The sequence below is a fragment of the Cannabis sativa genome, chromosome 1 (assembly GCF_029168945.1).
Source record: "Cannabis sativa cultivar Pink pepper isolate KNU-18-1 chromosome 1, ASM2916894v1, whole genome shotgun sequence".
Classification (NCBI taxonomy): Eukaryota; Viridiplantae; Streptophyta; class Magnoliopsida; order Rosales; family Cannabaceae; genus Cannabis; species Cannabis sativa.
Genome location: NC_083601.1, coordinates 35,325,619 through 35,344,385, shown reverse-complemented (window position 1 = coordinate 35,344,385; position 18,767 = coordinate 35,325,619). Strand labels below are relative to the sequence as shown.

General features: G+C 33.3%; 4 protein-coding genes and 1 non-coding gene across 5 annotated transcripts; 2 read left to right on the top strand and 3 right to left on the bottom strand.

Annotated features, from left to right (window-relative positions):
* Positions 1 to 64: 64 nt before the first annotated feature.
* Positions 65 to 137, bottom strand: TRNAA-AGC (transfer RNA alanine (anticodon AGC)). Its single transcript has one exon. It is a non-coding gene; the product is annotated as a tRNA-Ala (tRNA).
* Positions 138 to 2,171: 2,034 nt separating this feature from the next.
* Positions 2,172 to 6,615, top strand: LOC115706339 (peptidyl-prolyl cis-trans isomerase FKBP43). Its single transcript, XM_030633958.2, has 12 exons — positions 2,172 to 2,442; positions 2,606 to 2,679; positions 2,849 to 3,084; positions 3,207 to 3,352; positions 3,541 to 3,892; positions 4,594 to 4,794; positions 4,918 to 5,157; positions 5,367 to 5,595; positions 5,714 to 5,798; positions 5,871 to 5,912; positions 6,016 to 6,064; positions 6,167 to 6,615. Exons 1-12 carry the CDS (start codon positions 2,430 to 2,432, stop codon positions 6,246 to 6,248), a joined length of 1,749 nt encoding a protein of 582 aa, XP_030489818.2. The 5' UTR covers positions 2,172 to 2,429; the 3' UTR covers positions 6,249 to 6,615.
* Positions 6,616 to 7,035: 420 nt separating this feature from the next.
* On the top strand, positions 7,036 to 9,179 carry LOC115706342 (uncharacterized). Its single transcript, XM_030633960.2, has 7 exons — positions 7,036 to 7,453; positions 7,548 to 7,604; positions 7,743 to 7,868; positions 8,298 to 8,364; positions 8,460 to 8,552; positions 8,669 to 8,782; positions 8,911 to 9,179. The coding sequence occupies exons 1-7, from the start codon at positions 7,293 to 7,295 to the stop codon at positions 8,962 to 8,964; spliced, it is 672 nt and encodes a 223-aa protein (XP_030489820.2). The 5' UTR covers positions 7,036 to 7,292; the 3' UTR covers positions 8,965 to 9,179.
* Positions 9,180 to 9,484: 305 nt separating this feature from the next.
* On the bottom strand, positions 9,485 to 11,646 carry LOC115706340 (proteasome subunit beta type-1). Its single transcript, XM_030633959.2, has 7 exons — positions 11,451 to 11,646; positions 11,266 to 11,373; positions 10,621 to 10,702; positions 10,376 to 10,505; positions 10,159 to 10,301; positions 9,978 to 10,064; positions 9,485 to 9,888 (listed from the first exon to the last, which is right to left on the bottom strand). The coding sequence occupies exons 1-7, from the start codon at positions 11,495 to 11,497 to the stop codon at positions 9,814 to 9,816; spliced, it is 672 nt and encodes a 223-aa protein (XP_030489819.1). The 5' UTR covers positions 11,498 to 11,646; the 3' UTR covers positions 9,485 to 9,813.
* A 3,812-nt stretch (positions 11,647 to 15,458) lies between these two features.
* On the bottom strand, positions 15,459 to 17,457 carry LOC115706509 (uncharacterized). Its single transcript, XM_030634176.2, has 2 exons — positions 15,788 to 17,457; positions 15,459 to 15,664 (listed from the first exon to the last, which is right to left on the bottom strand). The coding sequence occupies exon 1, from the start codon at positions 17,358 to 17,360 to the stop codon at positions 16,110 to 16,112; it is 1,251 nt and encodes a 416-aa protein (XP_030490036.2). The 5' UTR covers positions 17,361 to 17,457; the 3' UTR covers positions 15,459 to 15,664; positions 15,788 to 16,109.
* Positions 17,458 to 18,767: the final 1,310 nt, after the last annotated feature.

The window sequence follows — 18,767 nt, the reverse complement described above, 5'->3', positions numbered from 1 at the left end:
GTATGCTATGCTAGATAATCTTGATGTCCACAATATATAGTCACACAAAGGAATTCCAAAAATGTGGAGATGCGGGGTATCGATCCCCGTACCTCTCGCATGCTAAGCGAGCGCTCTACCATCTGAGCTACATCCCCATTTGATGATAATCTTTTATATATAAAATTTTTGTCTCATCCAAAAAGAGAAATGAGCCCCACATCTACATGAATCATCCTGTAACAAAAATAATAATATAATCATTTGTTACATTTTTTAAAAAAGGAAAATAAAAATTTATATGAAAGGTAAATTAGATATTGTCCATTACATGCACATATGACTCGTGAAGGAGACTCAATAATAATAGGCTAACCAAGCCATTTACAATAATTATATAAAAAAAAAACTAACATCTTCAACTAAATGATTCAAAAGTTGCAAGTTGTGAATCATTAAAAAAGTATGAAGAATGTTAAATTTATCATCCTGAATGAACATGTGACAGATCACACCTAACAATAGTTTTCAGTCAAAGATGTTCCAATAAAAATTTAGTAAAGACACCCCAAGTATTCAAACAAGAATAAAGGAGAATAACAAAACTAACCATACTAAGAACAAACATAATAAAAGATCGATCTAAAGAACAAGATATTAATAGCAATCCAAGAATCCCTAGATCTGACCACCGAGAAGATAGATAAACCTTACTCAAAATAACAATTACTACTCCCATTGAAATAATGGGATGGTGACAAACAACCATTATTAAAAGCAATAAAGTAGATAATCACTAAAAAATAAAATAGGGAAATAAAAACGCAAAAGAAGATTAATGGAATAACCAACCACCAACACATTAGACTTTGGGGTCACAACCAATCTCGAAGGCCACCAGATCCAGCCAAAGTCAATCCCCGTGATACCTACCCCACACTAAATTCGACCAAAGCCAATTCCAACGACCACCGAATGGAAACCCCAAAAATTATTGACAAAAAGCGTCGATCCTCCATTAGAAAACTTCTTCGAATGCACAAACAACAACCCCCAACCATAGTCCCGACCAAACCCATAAAATGGTTGGTGATCCACGAAGAGGAAAAGAACAACTCAAGTGACAGCGTATAATTTTTTGTTAAAATAATAATTTTTGTATTATAAAAGTTGTGAATTGTGATAATCATTTGTTATTTAATTTGTCTTTTCAACAGCAATAAATAAATAAATAAATAAAAATATTTTTCATAAAAAATTTACAAATAAATAGTACAAACTAGAAAATTGGATTATTTTATAAATACCTAAGAATGACAAAAATTTTAAAAATACGAAATCTAATGTATTTTTTACTTTTTGACAATTTTTTTTGTCAAACGTCCATGAAAATAAAATAAATAATAATGTGGAAGAGATAAAAAAAAAAAAAGATAAATGCTATTTTAAATCTTGTGTTTTACAAAATTATGGATCAGACCTTTTGTTTTCCTAAATAACAAATCAAATCTTCTTAGTTTTCAAAATAGTAAAATAGTACACTGAGTTCAATTTTTATAAATTTATTTTTAACATAAATAACTTGAAGCCAATTTTTTACTATGAACATATGCAAAATATGTAATCAGTCTAGTCATAAACACTTCCAAGTTAGCCTATATTAAGTTTTATTTTAATAAAAATTGAACTCAAGATACTATTTTGTATTGTTTTAAAAGATACAAGGTTTAATTTTATATTTAACAAAATAGAGAATTCGATCGGTAATTTTTGTAAAATACAGGTCCAAATGGTATTTACAAAGAAAAAGACTAATTAAAATTTTTATCTCTCAAACTTTGACATGTATTAAATCATGCTTCCTTAACTTTTCAGGTCGTCCTCTCGAATTATTAAAATTGTTGGATTTAAGGAATTTTATCCAATTTTACTAATGCAAATTTAAGGTTAATAAAAGTTTACGAGAAATAATTTGGTCCAAGTTAAAGTTTAGAAGTATAATTTATTTGATGTTAAAGTTCGGTGATACAATTTAATACTTAGATAATTATAATATTTGTAAAATTAAATAAAGTTAAAAAATTCTTAAATCCAATCATTTTAATAATTAAGTAAGAGTTTTAATCTGCAACTTAGGGGCATAATTTCGTAAAGAGTTTTAATCTGCATCTTAGGGGCATAATTTCGTAATAAAAAAAAAAAAAAAAGGAAGTCCAGTTCCCGACTTCCCGCGCTACATCACACTAGAATCACTAGCCTTTGACCGCCTTGCTTAATAGTTAATACGGTATTAGAAGTTGCCACGTCACCACCCAAGCCGAGTTTTACAAAACGCACCGTCGTTTATAGTCTTCTTCAACCTCTCCTCCATATCCCTAGGGTATTATAAGTCTCGTTTATGGCATGCCCTCTTTCCTTAAACCTTTACCGTCATCCCAAGTAAGAGAAAAATGGCTTTCTGGGGTAAGTTGTGTCATCTTTTTTGGGTCTTATTTTCTCTTGATTTTGGTCGCGTATTGGTTGCTGATTATAGACTTTCAATATGTATTTCTCAAAAAAATTCCGATCATTTTTTTTTTCTCTTGGTAACCAAGAAGCGCTTGCATGTTGTTTTGAATATTTTCAGGAACTGAAGTAAAACCCGGAAAGCCTTTCACTCATAATGTTGATGATACGAGAAGTCGGCTCCATGTTTCGATGGTAACTCTCTTCTCTTAAAGTTCTTTTCTTTTCCCCTCTCTGTATAATGTTTTTCTCGATACATAGGGCTCATGGTTTGGAACTGTTGATGATACTGAAATACAATTTGAGGTTGTTTATTTCCTTTTTTTTTTTTTAAGTCAGTTCTGGTTTCTTGATGTATTTCTAGGCGTCGCTTGGGATGGGGAAAGCGACAACGAAAAGTGTTCTTCAGTGTAATGTAGGAAACAAGAGCCCTGTTTTTCTGTGCTCTTTGTATCCTGAGAAGACTGAGTCATTGCAACTGAATTTGGAATTTGAAGAGGTTGACGAAGTTATCTTCTCTGTTATTGGCCCTCGGAGCATTCATCTCTCTGGCTACTACTTAGGTAGTAGTGGTCGAACTCGTGGTATAAGTGAAGAATCGTATCCTTTTTCTTAGTTAATACTCAGTAATGGTGGATTGATTTAATATTAGCCCTCTTTCTCTCTCCCTCTTATTTATATATATTTATTCTTTTTGTATTATTCCTTAACTCGAGTACAAGGGAATCATACGGTGAAGATATAGCTGACACAGACACCCAGGGATCAGATAATAGTGAAGAAGAAGAAGAATTTGAAGATAGCTTCATTAATGATGAGGACCCAGAAGTTTACCCACCCTCTCCCGTTTCTAATGATGGAGATGGAGGTACCACTGTTCTTCTAAACCATGCATAATGGTTTTTTCCCCCTTTGAATCTATCACTTCAAATTTATCAGTATATTTTCACAGCTGTTTATGGCCATTCAAAAATATATGCTTTCTTATCTTTTTGTTTTTCATCTTCTTTTTATTTATATATTCTGAAGTGTCTGCTATTTGTGAGTTTGGTTTAGATGATGGTCTGGATGATAACAAACCTCTGAATGGAAAGAGAAATTCTAGACGACGACTTAGGAAGAAATACCAACTAGTTGAGTCTGATGATGAGGAACAATTTCCAAAGGTGATTAAGTCGAATGGTGGAACTACAGTTCCGGTATTGGGCAGTGAAGATGATGAAGATAACTTCCCAATCTTCTCTTGTATTAAGAATCGAGCTGCTAAAAAAATTAAAATGGACGGTGAAGAAAATGCGGACAGGGGAACTGATGAAAACTCCAACAAGATGATAGAAGATGATGAAAATTATTATACTGAATCAAAAGGAAACACTGAGGGTATTGTTCTAGGTGATCAGCCAATAAGGTAAACTACTAATTAGTTGGTAACTTTTTTTGGAACTTATAATATGAACTTGTGTCTATAGTATGAGTTAAATAAGGTTTATTGTTTTCAGATTTATTTATTGGAAAATTGTATAAATGGATAAGAAAGATTACAAAGATGGCAGAAGATCATCTATAGCTACAACCAAATGCACCAATCTCTTATCAAATAAAAAAAAAAGACAGATCTTTGAGAACTTTAGTTGTAGAAATCGAACATGCAACCCAATGTTTAATCCTATCCCTCAAAGAATCATTATTTGGTAGGCATTTGGTCCAAGGTTTGAATCCCTGCAGTGCAGACTCAAAACCTTGGGGCCTAAAAAAAAAGAACAAAACAAAGGGTTCAAAATTTATGTTGTTTCTCGCCAAGGCTGAGTTTCCTCACCTAGCCTTCCAAGTTTACATAACATTCAAGGAAAAAAGCTAACAGCCCTTTTACTTTCCTATGTCAGGTAGACCATTGTTTGCTATCTAAGTGAACAGTGTAAGTAGTTGTTGGGTACATTAAGGGACAATTTCCTTTCTACTTTATTCCTCATAGCACTGCTTAGAAACTAAGATCATATTTGGAACTCCATTAACTATGAATTTTACTGTTGGTCGCCCTTATTTTTATTTTTCTCAGCTATAGGTCGGTAGTTGGAAGCCTTTATTAACCCTATTTCTATGTCTATGCAGGCAATCTGATCTTCCAGTTGATCCATTGCCTTCTGAAGTGGACTGCAGAAGTAAGGTTACATTAAAGCGGAAGGAGCGGTCAGCTGATGTGTCTATTGATAGTGACAAGACACACTGTGATAATGTCCTAAATGAAGTCAAAATGCAGCCATGTGAGGCAAGTACTGAAGATGGACAAATGCAGATGATGGCCCATGTTAAGTAAGTTTTCTGCTTTCCCTACTTTAGCTACAGACAGGTTGATATTTAGTTCATGCTCGGAATTTGTTAAAAGAGATTAAGCTAAGACAAAATTTTGCTGTTATGTCTGGCATTCTTGATCAGTCAAACTGAATCGCCAAATGTCTTGACACTTCCTTCCACTGAGGTAGGACACGAAAATGATCAGAAACAGAAGAAAAAGAAGAAAAGGAAAGCGCAGAAGAATGAGAATAAATTTTCTGATGTTGATAGCAACTTAATGAATGATGTGAAAGAGAATAATGACATTCAAGATAATTCAAGAGTTGCCAGCGTTGAAGATCTTACAAAAAGTGAGGAAATTTGGGAACCAGCCAATGATCAGTGAGTTCTTTTCGGCTTTTGCTGATAAGATGATAGCCATTTTATAGCTTTTCAATCTTTGTCTTATGTCTTGCATTTAACACAAAATAGGTCCTTGCCATAATAACTAAATCATGGTTCTCTTTACTTTTATTTGCTCTTCATGTGATTGATAAGTAATAAAAATATTTGGACAACTTGTGTATGAGTTTTGATCGCAATTCCCACAGATTTGCTGACGAAGACCAATCTGAAGGTAAGAAAGTTAAGAAGAAGAAGAAGAAGAAAAAGAGTAAAGTAAAAGAGAATGGGGAGGTGGTCAACACAGAAGAAAATAACACTTTTCTGAAGAATAAAGAAGCTAAACCAATACAGGTTCGATCCCTTCAGAATGGATTGATTATTGAAGAGCTAGAATTGGGTGAACCAGATGGGAAAGTTGCTGTTTCTGGGAAAAGGGTAAACTTCTTCTGTTCTATTGTTGATTGATCTAATAATGACTGTTTCTTCTACGTTAGCCTTATCAGGAAGTATTCACGTAAATGCGGTGGTTGAAACAACTTTGGCTTGATTTCAGATAAGCGTACATTATGTTGGAAAGCTGAAGAATGGAGAAGTTGTTGACTCAAATGTCGACAGTGATCCTTACAAATTTCGCCTAGGTATAATGAATGCTACAATCAATCTGCTCTTTTAAATTTGTTTTGTACTCTAACTTCTGTTCCCAATCTCAGGTGTAGGAAAAGTCATAGAGGGTTGGGATATTGGTCTTGAAGGTATTACTCAACTCAAATATACAACGTTATATTCCAGCTTATTTACTTTTGTTTATATTCATGTGGAAAGGGCTGTAATAAATTAACCTTGCTTGGTCTTCAGGTATGCATGTTGGAGAAAAGAGAAGACTTACTGTACCCCCACCAATGGGGTATGTCTTGTTTTTATTTACGTTTTTCTTAGTTATTACTATGCTGTGATGTTTTACTCTTTGGGGTGCAACTTTTAATTGTTAGTTTCCATGGGTTTGCAGTTATGGGAGCGAAGGAGATGGTAAAAATATACCACCAAACTCATGGCTGGTTTACGAAGTTACATTGGTCAAAGTTCATTGATTAAATCACCTATTAATGGCTTCAAGAACAGACTATTAAAGTGAGTGATTGGATGATAATTTTTTTGCAATGCCTGATGGACAATCCCCAAATTTTGTTATAGATATATGGCTTTTTTTTTTTTGTAAATTTGTTTCACATGTATTTCACTTTGTTTTTTCCATTCAAAAAAAAAAAAGTTCAAATATGTGTATTATGGAAAAAAAAAATTGTAAGTGGTACTTTGTAGTGATGACAATTGACAACAAACATATATAAACGATAACAGAAAAGAAAACTAAGGTGCAAAATGAAAAGACGACTGGAGCTCAGATGATGATATAAGGCCGCAGTAATATCCATTATTGACAGTTTTTTTTTTAATGCAGTTAAACACTCTCAAATATCATTTATTTTTTGCAGTCAGTAAATTTTAATGCAGTTAGTAAATTTAATGTGTTATTTTTTTTCAGTTAATTATTAATATAAACTGTTAATATATATTTTTACATATATATCACATTTATATTAGTACAAGTGAATTATTATTTTTAGAATATAAAAATTATTTTAAAATTTATAATATTTTTTTATTTTTATTTAATTTTAAAATAAATTTTGGAAATAATTTTTAAATAATATTAGGTGTACCTGTACAAAAATATATATATATATAAGTAATTTATAGTGAGAATTAATCAATTATTGCAAAAAATTTTAGTGAAATAATAATTGTGAGAGTTTAGCCGCCAAATATAAATAAATAAAAACGACAGTAAATTAGTGAAAACGACTTGGTTGTGAAGGAAAAAGAAACAAAACCAACTCGGGTACGAATCCAACAATAATAAATGATTGGTTGGTTGTTTCTGAAAACGTAATTTAAATATAAATTCTATTTTTTGCATAGAAAAACTTAAGACACCAAAAAAATTACTCCCAAAAAAGAAAAGAAAGAAAAGAAAAAATCGAAGAGTCTCTCTCTCAGTTGCTCCTCCGGCCAACACACTTCCCCGAGAACTCTCTTTTTAAGTCTGAAGAGTAGCAAATAGCTTAGAGAGAAAAATGGAGCAGGTTCTAAGAATGGCTTCCATGGCTACCCCAAGCCCAACCATCTCCTGTTACATCAAAGCCAAAAAGGTTTCCAAGCTTCCTCTTATTGTAAAATGTCAACAACCACTTGAAGAGCCAAACAACGTCAAAGTTCCTGACCCGATTACTCGGAGGTTCTTCCGTTTCCCATTTCTTCTGATTACTCTACCATCCATAACTGCATTCTAATCCAAACTTATTGCTTTTCTTTTTTGGATTTTCAATCAGAGAAATTATTCTGAGGAGCAGCGAATTTGCCATGGTCGGTGCCATCTTTAATTTCAGGTTCTTGGTTTTCACTCCCGTAAAATTCACTTGTTATAATTCCAACAATCATGTATAGTTGTATGCACATCATATGCACTATCAGATGATTTCGTTTCATGTTTTGATTACTTAATTGTATGAATTTGATGTTTTTAGTGGGAAAAAGCCTGATTATCTTGGGGTACAGAAAAACCAACCGGCTTTGGCTCTTTGTCCGGCTACTAAAAATTGCGTTTCAACCTCAGAAAGCGTTGCTGATCTAACTCATTATGCTCCACCATGGTTAGTTTCTTCTTCAACTCTATTTATTTGACTTTATTGTTCTTTGTCCCATACTTCCTATAGAATCGGATTCAAATTTTGATCATGAAAAAATTTAATTTAGGTTGAAATTTTGAGGAAATTTTGGATTTTACAAGTAAGAACAATAGGCTTTTGGCTAACTCGCTTTACCAAAAGATAATAATATTATAATTGAAATCAAAGGTCAAGAAGGACCAACAATGTGGGGACCCTGTAATCATTTTTTAATCATGATCTGTTACTAACTTAAAAACACATGAACCATGAAATTGGTCAATTGTCTAAACAAAATAAAAAATAAAATAAACACGAAACATGTGCATCAATTCTCACCGTCCATTGACAATAAACAAATACTGTGTCGATTGCTTTTCTTACTTTATTTATTTTATATTGTTGTTTTTCAAGGAACTACAACGGTGGTAGGAAAATGCCTGTAAGCAGAGATGTGGCAATGAAGGAACTTCTTGAAGTGGTAAAAACACATTTGCTCATTTTTATTGTAATGATTATATGAAAGTTTTAAACTGGAGTAATGCCAGTACTCAATTCAGAAACCACTTGTTGCAGATCAATTCGACAAAACCAGATAAATTCACACCGATGGTATTGGAAAAGAAGGATGATTATGTGAGAGTGGAATACCAAAGCCCCATTCTTGGTGTAGGTGGATTTATTAGTAAAAAAAATTATGTTTTTAAATTGAAAAGTTTCTTAGGCATGTGTTGAATGGTATTACATAAAGCTACTGATGTTTGTTGCAACCATTAACCATGCAGTTTGTGGATGACGTTGAGTTCTGGTTCCCACCTGTGAAGGATTCCATTGTGGAGTACCGATCAGCTTCGCGGATTGGCAGCTTTGATTTTGATTACAACAGAAAGAGAATCAAGGTTATCTCTTACTTTATTTATTTTTTATTTTTTGTAAGGTTATTTTTTACTTCATAAAAATATTTATCTTTACAGTTTTGCTGAAAATGATCCCTCATTCATTTCTCTAATATTTTACTCCTAATTAGGCATTGCGGCAAGAGTTAGAAAAGAAAGGATGGACTTCTCAAGATAGTTTCTGAAAAGACTGACATCTGCCATTCAAAAGCAATTTCATAGCTCTAATGACATTTCTGAAAATTCAATGAAAAATTATATTTAGCTTTTGTATGGCAAAAAAAAACCAACGAAATTTTCATGCCAAGTTAATGGTTAAATTGTATGATGAATGTATGAAATTTTTAAGCCCAACCAGACCACTATTGTAATCTAATAATTACTTTTCCTTGTTTCCATCTACTGCAAGTGTGACAGCAATTTTCATACCGATGATATCATTTTTGAAAATCCAACAAAAAAAGTTGCATCTCTAGTCAATTTAATAGCTTTTGAATAGCAACAAAAGAAATTTCCATTCTAAGTTATGGTTAAATTTACTTCTTGTATTATAATTGCTTCAAGTTTTTGAAGGGTAATCAGAATTTGAAATAATGGCATCTCCATTACAGGCATTGCAGTTTTTCGACTGTAAATAGGGAATAAGGAAAGAAAAGAATTTGAAATGGTGTAAATGCCCAAATTGTTTAATGTGAGCTTGAGCCATAGAAATTCAACTTCTCTTTTAATACTAACTAAAATATGAGCTCGTGAATTCATCATACGTTCCCAGAAACCATTTCCTTTTTAAATGTATACAAGGATAAAGCTAACTGCATTCTCAAGTATCACATAAAGTCTGCAACAAGAAACTCATGACTGATAAAAAGGGAAATGCAGCTGTTCGTTAGGTTCACTCATCATAAAGCTAAACCACAATCAAAGAGAGTAGAAAGTTGAATGACATTTCATGATCTGAAATCATTCAAAGATACCATGCAATTCTAGATTATGCTTATGAAAGACAAATAGCATGGGTTTGTGGGTCTCGACAACTAGTCTTTCCTGAGTTCCATATGTTCACGGCGTATACCATCAGCATTTAGGATGACAATTTCAACACTGTCTCCCTGCCAAAACATCCATCACAAAGTTTAAAAAACAAGATTCTGAGTGGCAAAAGGGAAAGAAGAATAAGACCATTAGCATTTAAACTTACAGTGTATATATCTCTCTCAGTTGCAGCAACAAAGACTGTTTTCACCAAATCAATTGCTTCTGCTTCAGAAAGTGGAGTGACAGAATCCTGCGATTGCAAGAAATTTGTGGACCAGACAAAGGCAGAATAAGGACAATTTATACTTAAATGAATAAAATAAACTTGAGGTCAAAAACTATACCTGAGCAGGCAATAGAAGAGGGCTTGGAGACTTTAGACGCTTATCCAAAACAGGCATGATAAGTGTTGATCCAGAACCTTGAGAGCTATATCCAACCTTCTCATATGAACCAACAGCATCGTATGTGAAGACGCAACCCTTGCCTATTGAAATCAATACATCTAATTAGCATGCAGAAAGTTCATCAAACAGGAACCGTCAGAGTTTTATCAATTACCTTCACTATCGAGACCACCTAAAACGTTGAATGAGTAGTAAGGAAAGAAACGTTTGTAGTAAAGAGTATTTGACAGCAATTGGGCCATAGCAGGGCAGCTCATTTGTTTGTTATGTTGATGTTGATAAATCTGAACCAATATGAATAATAGATGAAAACAAAAACCAACTTGTATTTTTTTTTTCTTTTAGAAAGTATGCAGATATGTAAACTTATTCAACTTGGTATATTATTTGAAGCCTTACCAAATGTTTAGCATCCAATTGCTTCTGTAAGGCTCTCACATCAGCTTGAAAACCAGATGAAGCCATTATGGATTTATCAGCTCTGCGAGTTTAAGATAAATTACAAACATACACAGTAGCATTTAAACCACATCATCAAGAATCATAGGAGTCAATCTAAAAGCTTTTTTAATCTGTGAAAGTCCGATAAAAAATAATCAAGCAACACACGAGGAAATATGATTCATTTTATTAATGCTCATTAAATATGCAAAAATTTCCTATAGGGTGATAATCACACACACGAAAACATACATACATACATCTTGCCACCAAATTATCCAAATGAACATAGTGCAAGTGTAAAGGTTCGACTCAACAAAATGTACAACAGAACCGAGCATTATAAATTCATTTCTACACAGACCAATAATTAAACGTTCAGTGTACTGAGTCTGCTCCAACAGTTCAAATACCAATTTAGCGACCACAAACGCACTACAACCCTCTTTCACGAAAAAAAAAAATTTATGATCATTACCCAATAATCGAGTATTTTTGGTAAAGCATTCATTCATCATAAAATCTATCCTTCCAGCTAAAAAATTATCCTAGGCGAAATCCTAGCAAGTAAATATCTATTAAGAGAGATAGAGAAAAGCGTACAGTTTGCAGATTTTCGAGTAATCTCGGGTGAGAACATTGTAGCCGGTCGACATCCGAGTATCTGCTGCGATCACACAGTAATCCGCTCCGGCGATTGCCACACAGGATCTACAAAAGTCGGCCAAAAAACACATTAGACCCAGAAGAAAGGGTCCGTTTATGAAGAGAAAGAAGAAAGCATTTACCCGCCATTGTTGTCGTAAGGGGACCAGTTAGCGTGCTGCTTGTTCATGGTGAAGGGATGAGTCAGAGCAAGAGAAGGGTCTTAGGTTAGGGCTTGCAGAGAAGTGAAATTGGAGAATTGTGGTGTGACCCTTTTCTTTTCTTTTTTCAGATCTTGGCTTAGGCTGTCTTTAGCTTCAAGAAAACGAAAATGAAGAGGCCAAACGACGTCGTTCGCATTCTAGAAGTCTAAGAGAAATACTATTTTGGGCCTTAATGGGCCGACATTCCTAAAAGTGAACGTCCTGATCCGCTAAAACCCGGATTTGACTTTAGTCGCACTACAGATGGATGAGAAATTTGTAGAAATGCTATATTTATAGTTTTATTAAAAAAAAACATATGTATGTTAATAAATCATTTTTTTTTCTAATTTATTTGTTAACATTTTCCTGAAAAAAATCATTATTTTATCTTGTTTTCATAGTTATTTCTAAAGTTACTATAACAAATTTTCATATTTTTAATTTTCTTTTACATTGATATTTGATTAATAAATAAATACAAAATAAAAATATACATTTTATGTAAAATATAGTAATTAGTGGGGGGCATCTTAATAATTGTTAACAGTGTTACTATAGTGCCCCTAATTCCATTAAACATTATAGAATAATTAGTATTTTTATCTCCTTATTTTTTTACACTACCAAGTTGTGTCTCTTATAATATACGGCATGTTTCGTTAATAATACCCATCGATATATAATTTTTACTGGTCATTTCATCATATTCTATTCAATTTTATTATGAGACAAGTGATGCAGTAGATGTTAATTGATAAATTGATACAAATTAAATATATGTAACCTTTTTTACATTAATGACTAAAAAACTAAAAATAAAAGTATAAATTCTTATAAAAAAAAGAAAAAAAATCTTTTATTCTATTATTTATTAATGTAAAAATTGTAAAGTATATAATTTACATCCATTAATCAACTATCATCTACCACTTTACTCATTTTATGATAAAATTAAATAAAATATAATGAAATGATACTGTAAAAATTATATTTTAAAGAATAAATTATATTTTAAAGAATATTACTAACTAGTCGTATAATATAAAGGCTGCAACTTGACAGTATAAAAAATTTATAAGTCAGAAATATTAATTATTCAAAATTATATCATACAATGTACAAAAACTAATTATCGGAAAGAAAATAGGGGATATCTTCTAAGTTGCTCATCAATTAATTGTTTTTGTTTTGATAAAATCACATTAGCTATTTTGGGAATTTTTTGTCTTAGTTAATAATCAAATGATGGATTTCTGCTGTGTTTTGAAGAGATATTCACTAGAGGAAAAATCATAATATTTATGTCAACCTACGAGGAATCGATAAATTTCTGGAGCTGACAGATTTGTGTCGAGACTCTGAGTAAGTGGCGGTTAATATTTTTACCATTTTTATGTCAAATGGATATAAGTTAATTATTGTTTTTCTAAATAGTTGATTGTTGGTATAAATTAATATAGCACTAGCCATAATGTACATTTTCACAATTTACCATAAAACAGAAACTTTTTTAGCTGTAGAACCCAGAATCTGATTTACATTCTTGTCATATGTGTATAAATAATCAGCCTAAACAAGCACAACTGTAACACCTAATCTGATGAACCAGGGTAAAAGTTTGAAACACAATCCTGATCGACATCTGTTACTTTAATAGTAAACTATGACAATACATATGGTTTGAAAAATGCAACTTTATCGTGTAACTCTTGGACAGAGAGCAATACACAGACCATTAGATCATCAGGTGCTTCCTTGACCCTTTAAAATGAACAGCCTCCATTCAAGTTATGGAAACAAACCACCATTTTATATTATAATCCCCACCTAGTAGGGGAACAGAACTCCATAAACACTCCCAAGACATAGATAAATCAAGATTCTGATGACAAGTTACATACATCTGTCCGTAAACAATATACTTTACCATCTAAAGGCATTCCATGAAATTAAACTGTACCTTCTGGTGGTATCCAATTAATTATGTATAGCATAAGGTCAAATTAATGTTGAAGCTTCCCTAACATCTTCAATAAGAGCCTGGTCTTTCAGGAAACTCTGTCAAAAGATGGATGAGATTTTACAACCCATCCAAGACTTGATTGATCACCAAGCATACAAGAAAGCATTTTGGTATTACTTGTACAAAAAGAAACTATTTGCCCTGCATAACAAGAAACAGTATCCACTATCCAGGTGAGAGCACTCTAGTACTTTTGTTTGTTGCAACTAAATTGATCTACAGGAAAGAAAAAAGCTGCTGAAGTTTGGTTTTTTCTAACCGTAACTGCAATGAGTAGCTTCTGCAGCCTCCTCTAGATATCGAGGTGGGAATAAATAGCGCACTATCTGATCTGATAATCTACGACTACCAAGTATAGTTTGTAGGCCAAAAGAATGAGCTCTGTAGCCACAAGACTAATAAAGATTATTGATATCTGCATAGCCCCACAATTCAACCACTGACTATGGTCTAAAGAATAATATGCAGAATAATAAGATTTAGAATTAACATGTTAAGATATATAATGCCAAAAAACCAACATAAGTAATTTGGGAAGAGCTCTGGCAGTACACATAGCAATGGTCAAAAAAATTACACAACAAATTTCAAGTCCTGGTTGTATGAAACTTCTCTGTTGTTCTTAAAGTCCAGTAAATTATATATGATGCAGAATAGAGTGGATAATGAATATAAAAATTCTGCGGTCAGCTGCTAGTTAACAGGAAAATGCTCACAGCTTGTTTCATGGTGCATATCGATGACAGTGGCATCTGGGTACAGAATAATGCGTGAAAGACATACATTGAAACATCAAAATACATAAATATATACCCTATCAAACAATCTAGAAATGTTAACCCAAGTGTGACCAAGAGTTATCATAATAATTATCGACTATTTAGGATTTTTACCCCCTGAACTTTGACATGTAAAAAATATCCTCTGAACTATTGTTGGATTTAAGGACTTTTATTTAATTTTAGTAAATATTTCAGTGATTATTTATATACTAAACCATGCTCACCAAACTTTAATATCTACCAAATCATGTTCCTCGAACTTTGACATATACTAAATCATGCTCCCTGTACTTACATCCATGATAGACTTTTTTACTAAAATTGGACAAAAGTCCTTACATTAAACAATCTCAATAGTTCACGGAGCATTTTTAACGACCATAAAAGTTCAGGGGACATGATTTGGTACATATCAAAGTTTAGGAGGCAAAAATCCTAATTAGCCTTATCTCAATACAAGTCTAGCAGAAAAAAAGTTTACAACTAAAATGAATAATCACAAGTCACAACCTATAAGCAAATTGATGATCGACTTTCCAACTTATCACGTAGCATAATTTATTCAAACTTGTTATAAAAAATCATGCTCAGAGTTCACCATGTCAGAGAGTTACGGAGCTACTAGTACACTAATAACTCCAAGTTTACTAGGTATACTATAAAATGGTTCCAGTAAGAGAATGAATATGAGCTCAAAGCACGTAAGCCATAATTTCCACAGTAAGCATATTACACTCCTATTAAAGTTTGTGAAGCTCGTTTGTGTTAAGTCTGTCCCCGAAACAAAAGACAGCACCGTTATGTTTGCATACATCACCGTTAACACATTCATTCAGATTTCAGACTCTCAGAGAGTCGTGAATCCTTTAGATTTCTCTCTCCTCATCCACAAGGAAGAGAAATGATCATACCTCCATAAATTTCAAGGCATATATTCTGCTAATATAATTAAGAAGACGCATTGGACCCTTCCAATTAAACAGTAGCATCACTATTCAATCAAAAGCTCGTTCTGTATGAAACGTTTTGCTATGTTTAGTGCCTCCAAATTTTGGCAACTAAAAATTCCATATGTTTCTTAGTTTTATATTGGACATTAAAGCAGTTCAACTTAGATACCCTCCTGTCAGCACGCAAGTTGGGGAAAATTGCACATGAATATATCTTTAATCATAGGAACTCAGTCCTAAGGTGACAAATCCTATTAAGGTAGCAATATCAAGTCTACAACTTCTCTGTCTAGTGTCTGTAATAATCAATCTGTATGAATTGACAGCAAAATTATATCCAGAATCTATGTAAGCACAGTTATACACCCCCAGGCACTAGAAGACTAGAACTGCAGCCTGAACAAAAATATAATCCAAGGAACTTTCTTAAAAAAAAGCCAAGGATCTTGATCAGAACTGCAAACACGAACTTCTGTAGAGTGTCAAAAATGGAAAAGAAAACGAAAGAAAAGTTGGAACCTTTTAATGTAGATGATCTGGAAGACAAACTGGTGAAGAACATTCTTTAGACTTTGCAAACAATCAAGTACTGTACATCCTGAAGACAGACAATGTCATCTTCAACATCAATGCCTTAAGTTATTGGAGTAGCTACTTCTATTTCATTTACATAATCTTTTGAACTCTCTTCAAACGTAACTGTTCATCCTATTAGTAGAAAGTAGTGCCACAGTTGAAAACACTTGAAAATGAATAATGAATTATATACTAAGGCCCAAAGAGAAAAGATTTTGTTCAATGTGATCCTTGAAATGACCAAATGTAGCTTCAAATTTCCATATCAAAAAATCCCATCTTCATCTTCTGAATCTTCATCATCATCGGTATCCCCCAACATATAGTCCTCACCCGTTTCCTCTGCAATCCAATCATCATTTTCCTCTTCCCCTTCAGAAAATGCTGAAATTCTCACACCATTAAATTCAGAACTCGATACCACAAGTTCATCCACAACCTTATCCAGACGACTGTCAATCTCCAAATCTTGATCAAAATCCCCAGCTGAGAACAACCCATTATCATCAGTATCAAAAAGCTCACTGCTTCTCCGACTCCTGGGAACCAAATTCTTCTCTGAAATCTCCCCATTCTCAACCCCAGTCCAAGGCACCCACACATCAGCATGCCTCCCCAAGGCCCTATCCCAATCCCCGACCACCACAGTCCCCAAATTCGCATCCCTAGCCTTTCTCAACATCTCTGAAAAATCAGAATCGTCCGAGACCAAAAACAACCAGTCAATCCCTCGGCTCATAGAATGCTGCATTTGCCTCTTCAAAGCCCAATCCGCCGCTTGGGGCTTATCCTCCACGGTCTTAACAAATATCCCAGCACGCCTAAGCTCCGACGCCAAGCCGTACCCAACCTTGGGAGTAAGCAAAGACCTCGCCGCCTCGTTGTACTTGTGGTTCCCGGCTATGAACCGCTCCTTGAAACGCTGTCGTTTCTTGCCCTTAAGCGATCGCATTCGATTCAGCTTCTTTTGGCGTTCGCGCTCGTGGAGCTGCTTGAAGTGTTTCTTAAGGTCCAAATTGGTCTTACACTTGCGGCCACATACATTGCAGACGTAGGTGTCAGTGTCTGGGGGTTTGACCAAGCCCTTCCGCTCAAGAATATCAAGGTGTTTACGCTCGCGGCGCTGCTCCATAACCCATTGGGGTAAGTGGATAAAGGCGTGGCGGTTTGCGTAGGCGGAGGCATCGACCACTTCGCCGAAGTGCTGGGCTACCTGCTTGAGCGCCATGGCGGCCTCGTAAGGAGGACCACGAGGGGGTTTGTTATCGAGGTCCCAGAGGATAACTACCTTCTTCTTCTTAGGAGCGTAGACGCCTTGCTTGGTCTTGAACATGTCGATTTCGGAGGCAGAGGCGCAGGCTGTGATGATGGGCCATTTGAAGGAGATGGGTCGAAATGAGAAGTTGGATTTGAGGGATTGAAGGTGATCGGTGTGAGGGCGGAAGAAGAGGGAAGGAAGAAGTGGAAGGGTAGGGAAGGCGCTGGTAGAAGCGTTGCATATGCATACGGTGTTCATTTATCTCTACTCTCTGGAGTCTGGACGCCGATGGTGGATGAGATCATGAGAGTAGAGAGCCTCAGCCTCAGTGCTCGTTTGTTTGGAAATTAAATTATTATTTCAAATTTTATTTTAAAATTAAATAAAACTACAAAAATAAAAAATAAAAAATATTATAATTTTTAAAATATTTTTTTTTTATAATTTTTGAATAATATTAATAATATTAAGTATACCAATATCGGGACACGCGTGTAAGTGTACACATAGATAATTCATGTTAACCGTCAAAAGTTAACAAAATTTAAACTTAAACAATTAAATGCAAGTAAAATAATAATTTAAAGAGTTTAGCGGCAAAAAAACTCTAAACTCTAAACTGGAGTATTACTATTGCTTAACACACAGTGGATGTGTTCACATATGGTTTTGTTTGAGATTTTTTAATTTTTCAAACTAAATCAGTATTGTTATTTTTTAAAATTTAAAATCAAACAAGATCAATTAAATAAGGTTAATTAGAATTTTTGTCCCTTGAATTTTTAAGGTTGTTGAAAATGCCCTTGAACTATTGAGATTGTTGGATTTAAGGATTTTTGTCTGATATCATTCAATTTTACTATTTCAGTGATTGCTTATGTACTAAACCACGCTCCCCAGATTTTGATATCTACCAAATTATGCCTATCGAACTTTGACATGTACTAAATTATGCACCTGAACTTTCATCCATGTTAGACTTTTTTACTAAAATTAGAAAAAAAATCCTTAAATTCAACAATCTCAATAATTTTAACGACCTTAAAAGTTCAGGGGGCATGATTTGGTACATATCAAAGTTCAGAGAACAAAAATCTTAATTAGCCATTAAATAATTAAACTTAAAATCAAATTAGTTTGATTCAAAATCATAATTTGTATTTCATAATTATTATTTTCTTTTTTTAAAAAAAAAAGAAGTAATTGTTCATTATTTTACTTTCAATAAGTTTATAACACATACATAATAATAATAAAAAATTAAGCAATATGAATATTCTCAAAAATTAATCCTAAATATCAACATTTCATAAAAAAATATATATATAAAGAATTATATAGATTAATTTGTTTGAAATTGCTATCAAGAATTTTAAAACTATAACTTAGCTAGAGAATTATAAATGATTTGGATTGACTAAACTATTCACACCAAACTTATTTGTTCCAATCTAAAATGATTTGTATAAATTAATTGAAGTTTAGAACTAGCTAGAGAATTATAAATGATTTGGATTGACTAAACTATTCACACCAAATCTATTTGTTCCAATCTAAAATGATTTGTATAAATTAATTGAAGTTTAGAACTACAAATTACAAATTATATGAATAGCCCTAACACACAGAATATGCACTTATAAAAATATTCTTAATAGTACATTT

Excerpts from the sequence above, each read along its gene's own strand:
- LOC115706339 (XM_030633958.2), top strand. Across the intron at positions 5,158-5,366 it reads TGGGAACCAGCCAATGATCA|ATTTGCTGACGAAGACCAAT; the intron begins GTGAGTTCTTTT and ends CAATTCCCACAG. Across the intron at positions 6,065-6,166 it reads ACTGTACCCCCACCAATGGG|TTATGGGAGCGAAGGAGATG; the intron begins GTATGTCTTGTT and ends ATGGGTTTGCAG.
- LOC115706342 (XM_030633960.2), top strand. The coding sequence starts at position 7,293 with ATGGAGCAGGTTCTAAGAATGGCTTCCATGGCTACCCCAAGCCCAACC. Across the intron at positions 7,869-8,297 it reads ACTCATTATGCTCCACCATG|GAACTACAACGGTGGTAGGA; the intron begins GTTAGTTTCTTC and ends TTGTTTTTCAAG. Across the intron at positions 8,365-8,459 it reads TGAAGGAACTTCTTGAAGTG|ATCAATTCGACAAAACCAGA; the intron begins GTAAAAACACAT and ends CACTTGTTGCAG.
- LOC115706509 (XM_030634176.2), bottom strand. The coding sequence starts at position 17,360 with ATGAACACCGTATGCATATGCAACGCTTCTACCAGCGCCTTCCCTACC.
- LOC115706340 (XM_030633959.2), bottom strand. The coding sequence starts at position 11,497 with ATGAACAAGCAGCACGCTAACTGGTCCCCTTACGACAACAATGGCGG. Across the intron at positions 10,506-10,620 it reads AATTGGATGCTAAACATTTG|ATTTATCAACATCAACATAA; the intron begins GTAAGGCTTCAA and ends ATATTGGTTCAG. Across the intron at positions 9,889-9,977 it reads CTGAGAGAGATATATACACT|GGAGACAGTGTTGAAATTGT; the intron begins GTAAGTTTAAAT and ends ATGTTTTGGCAG.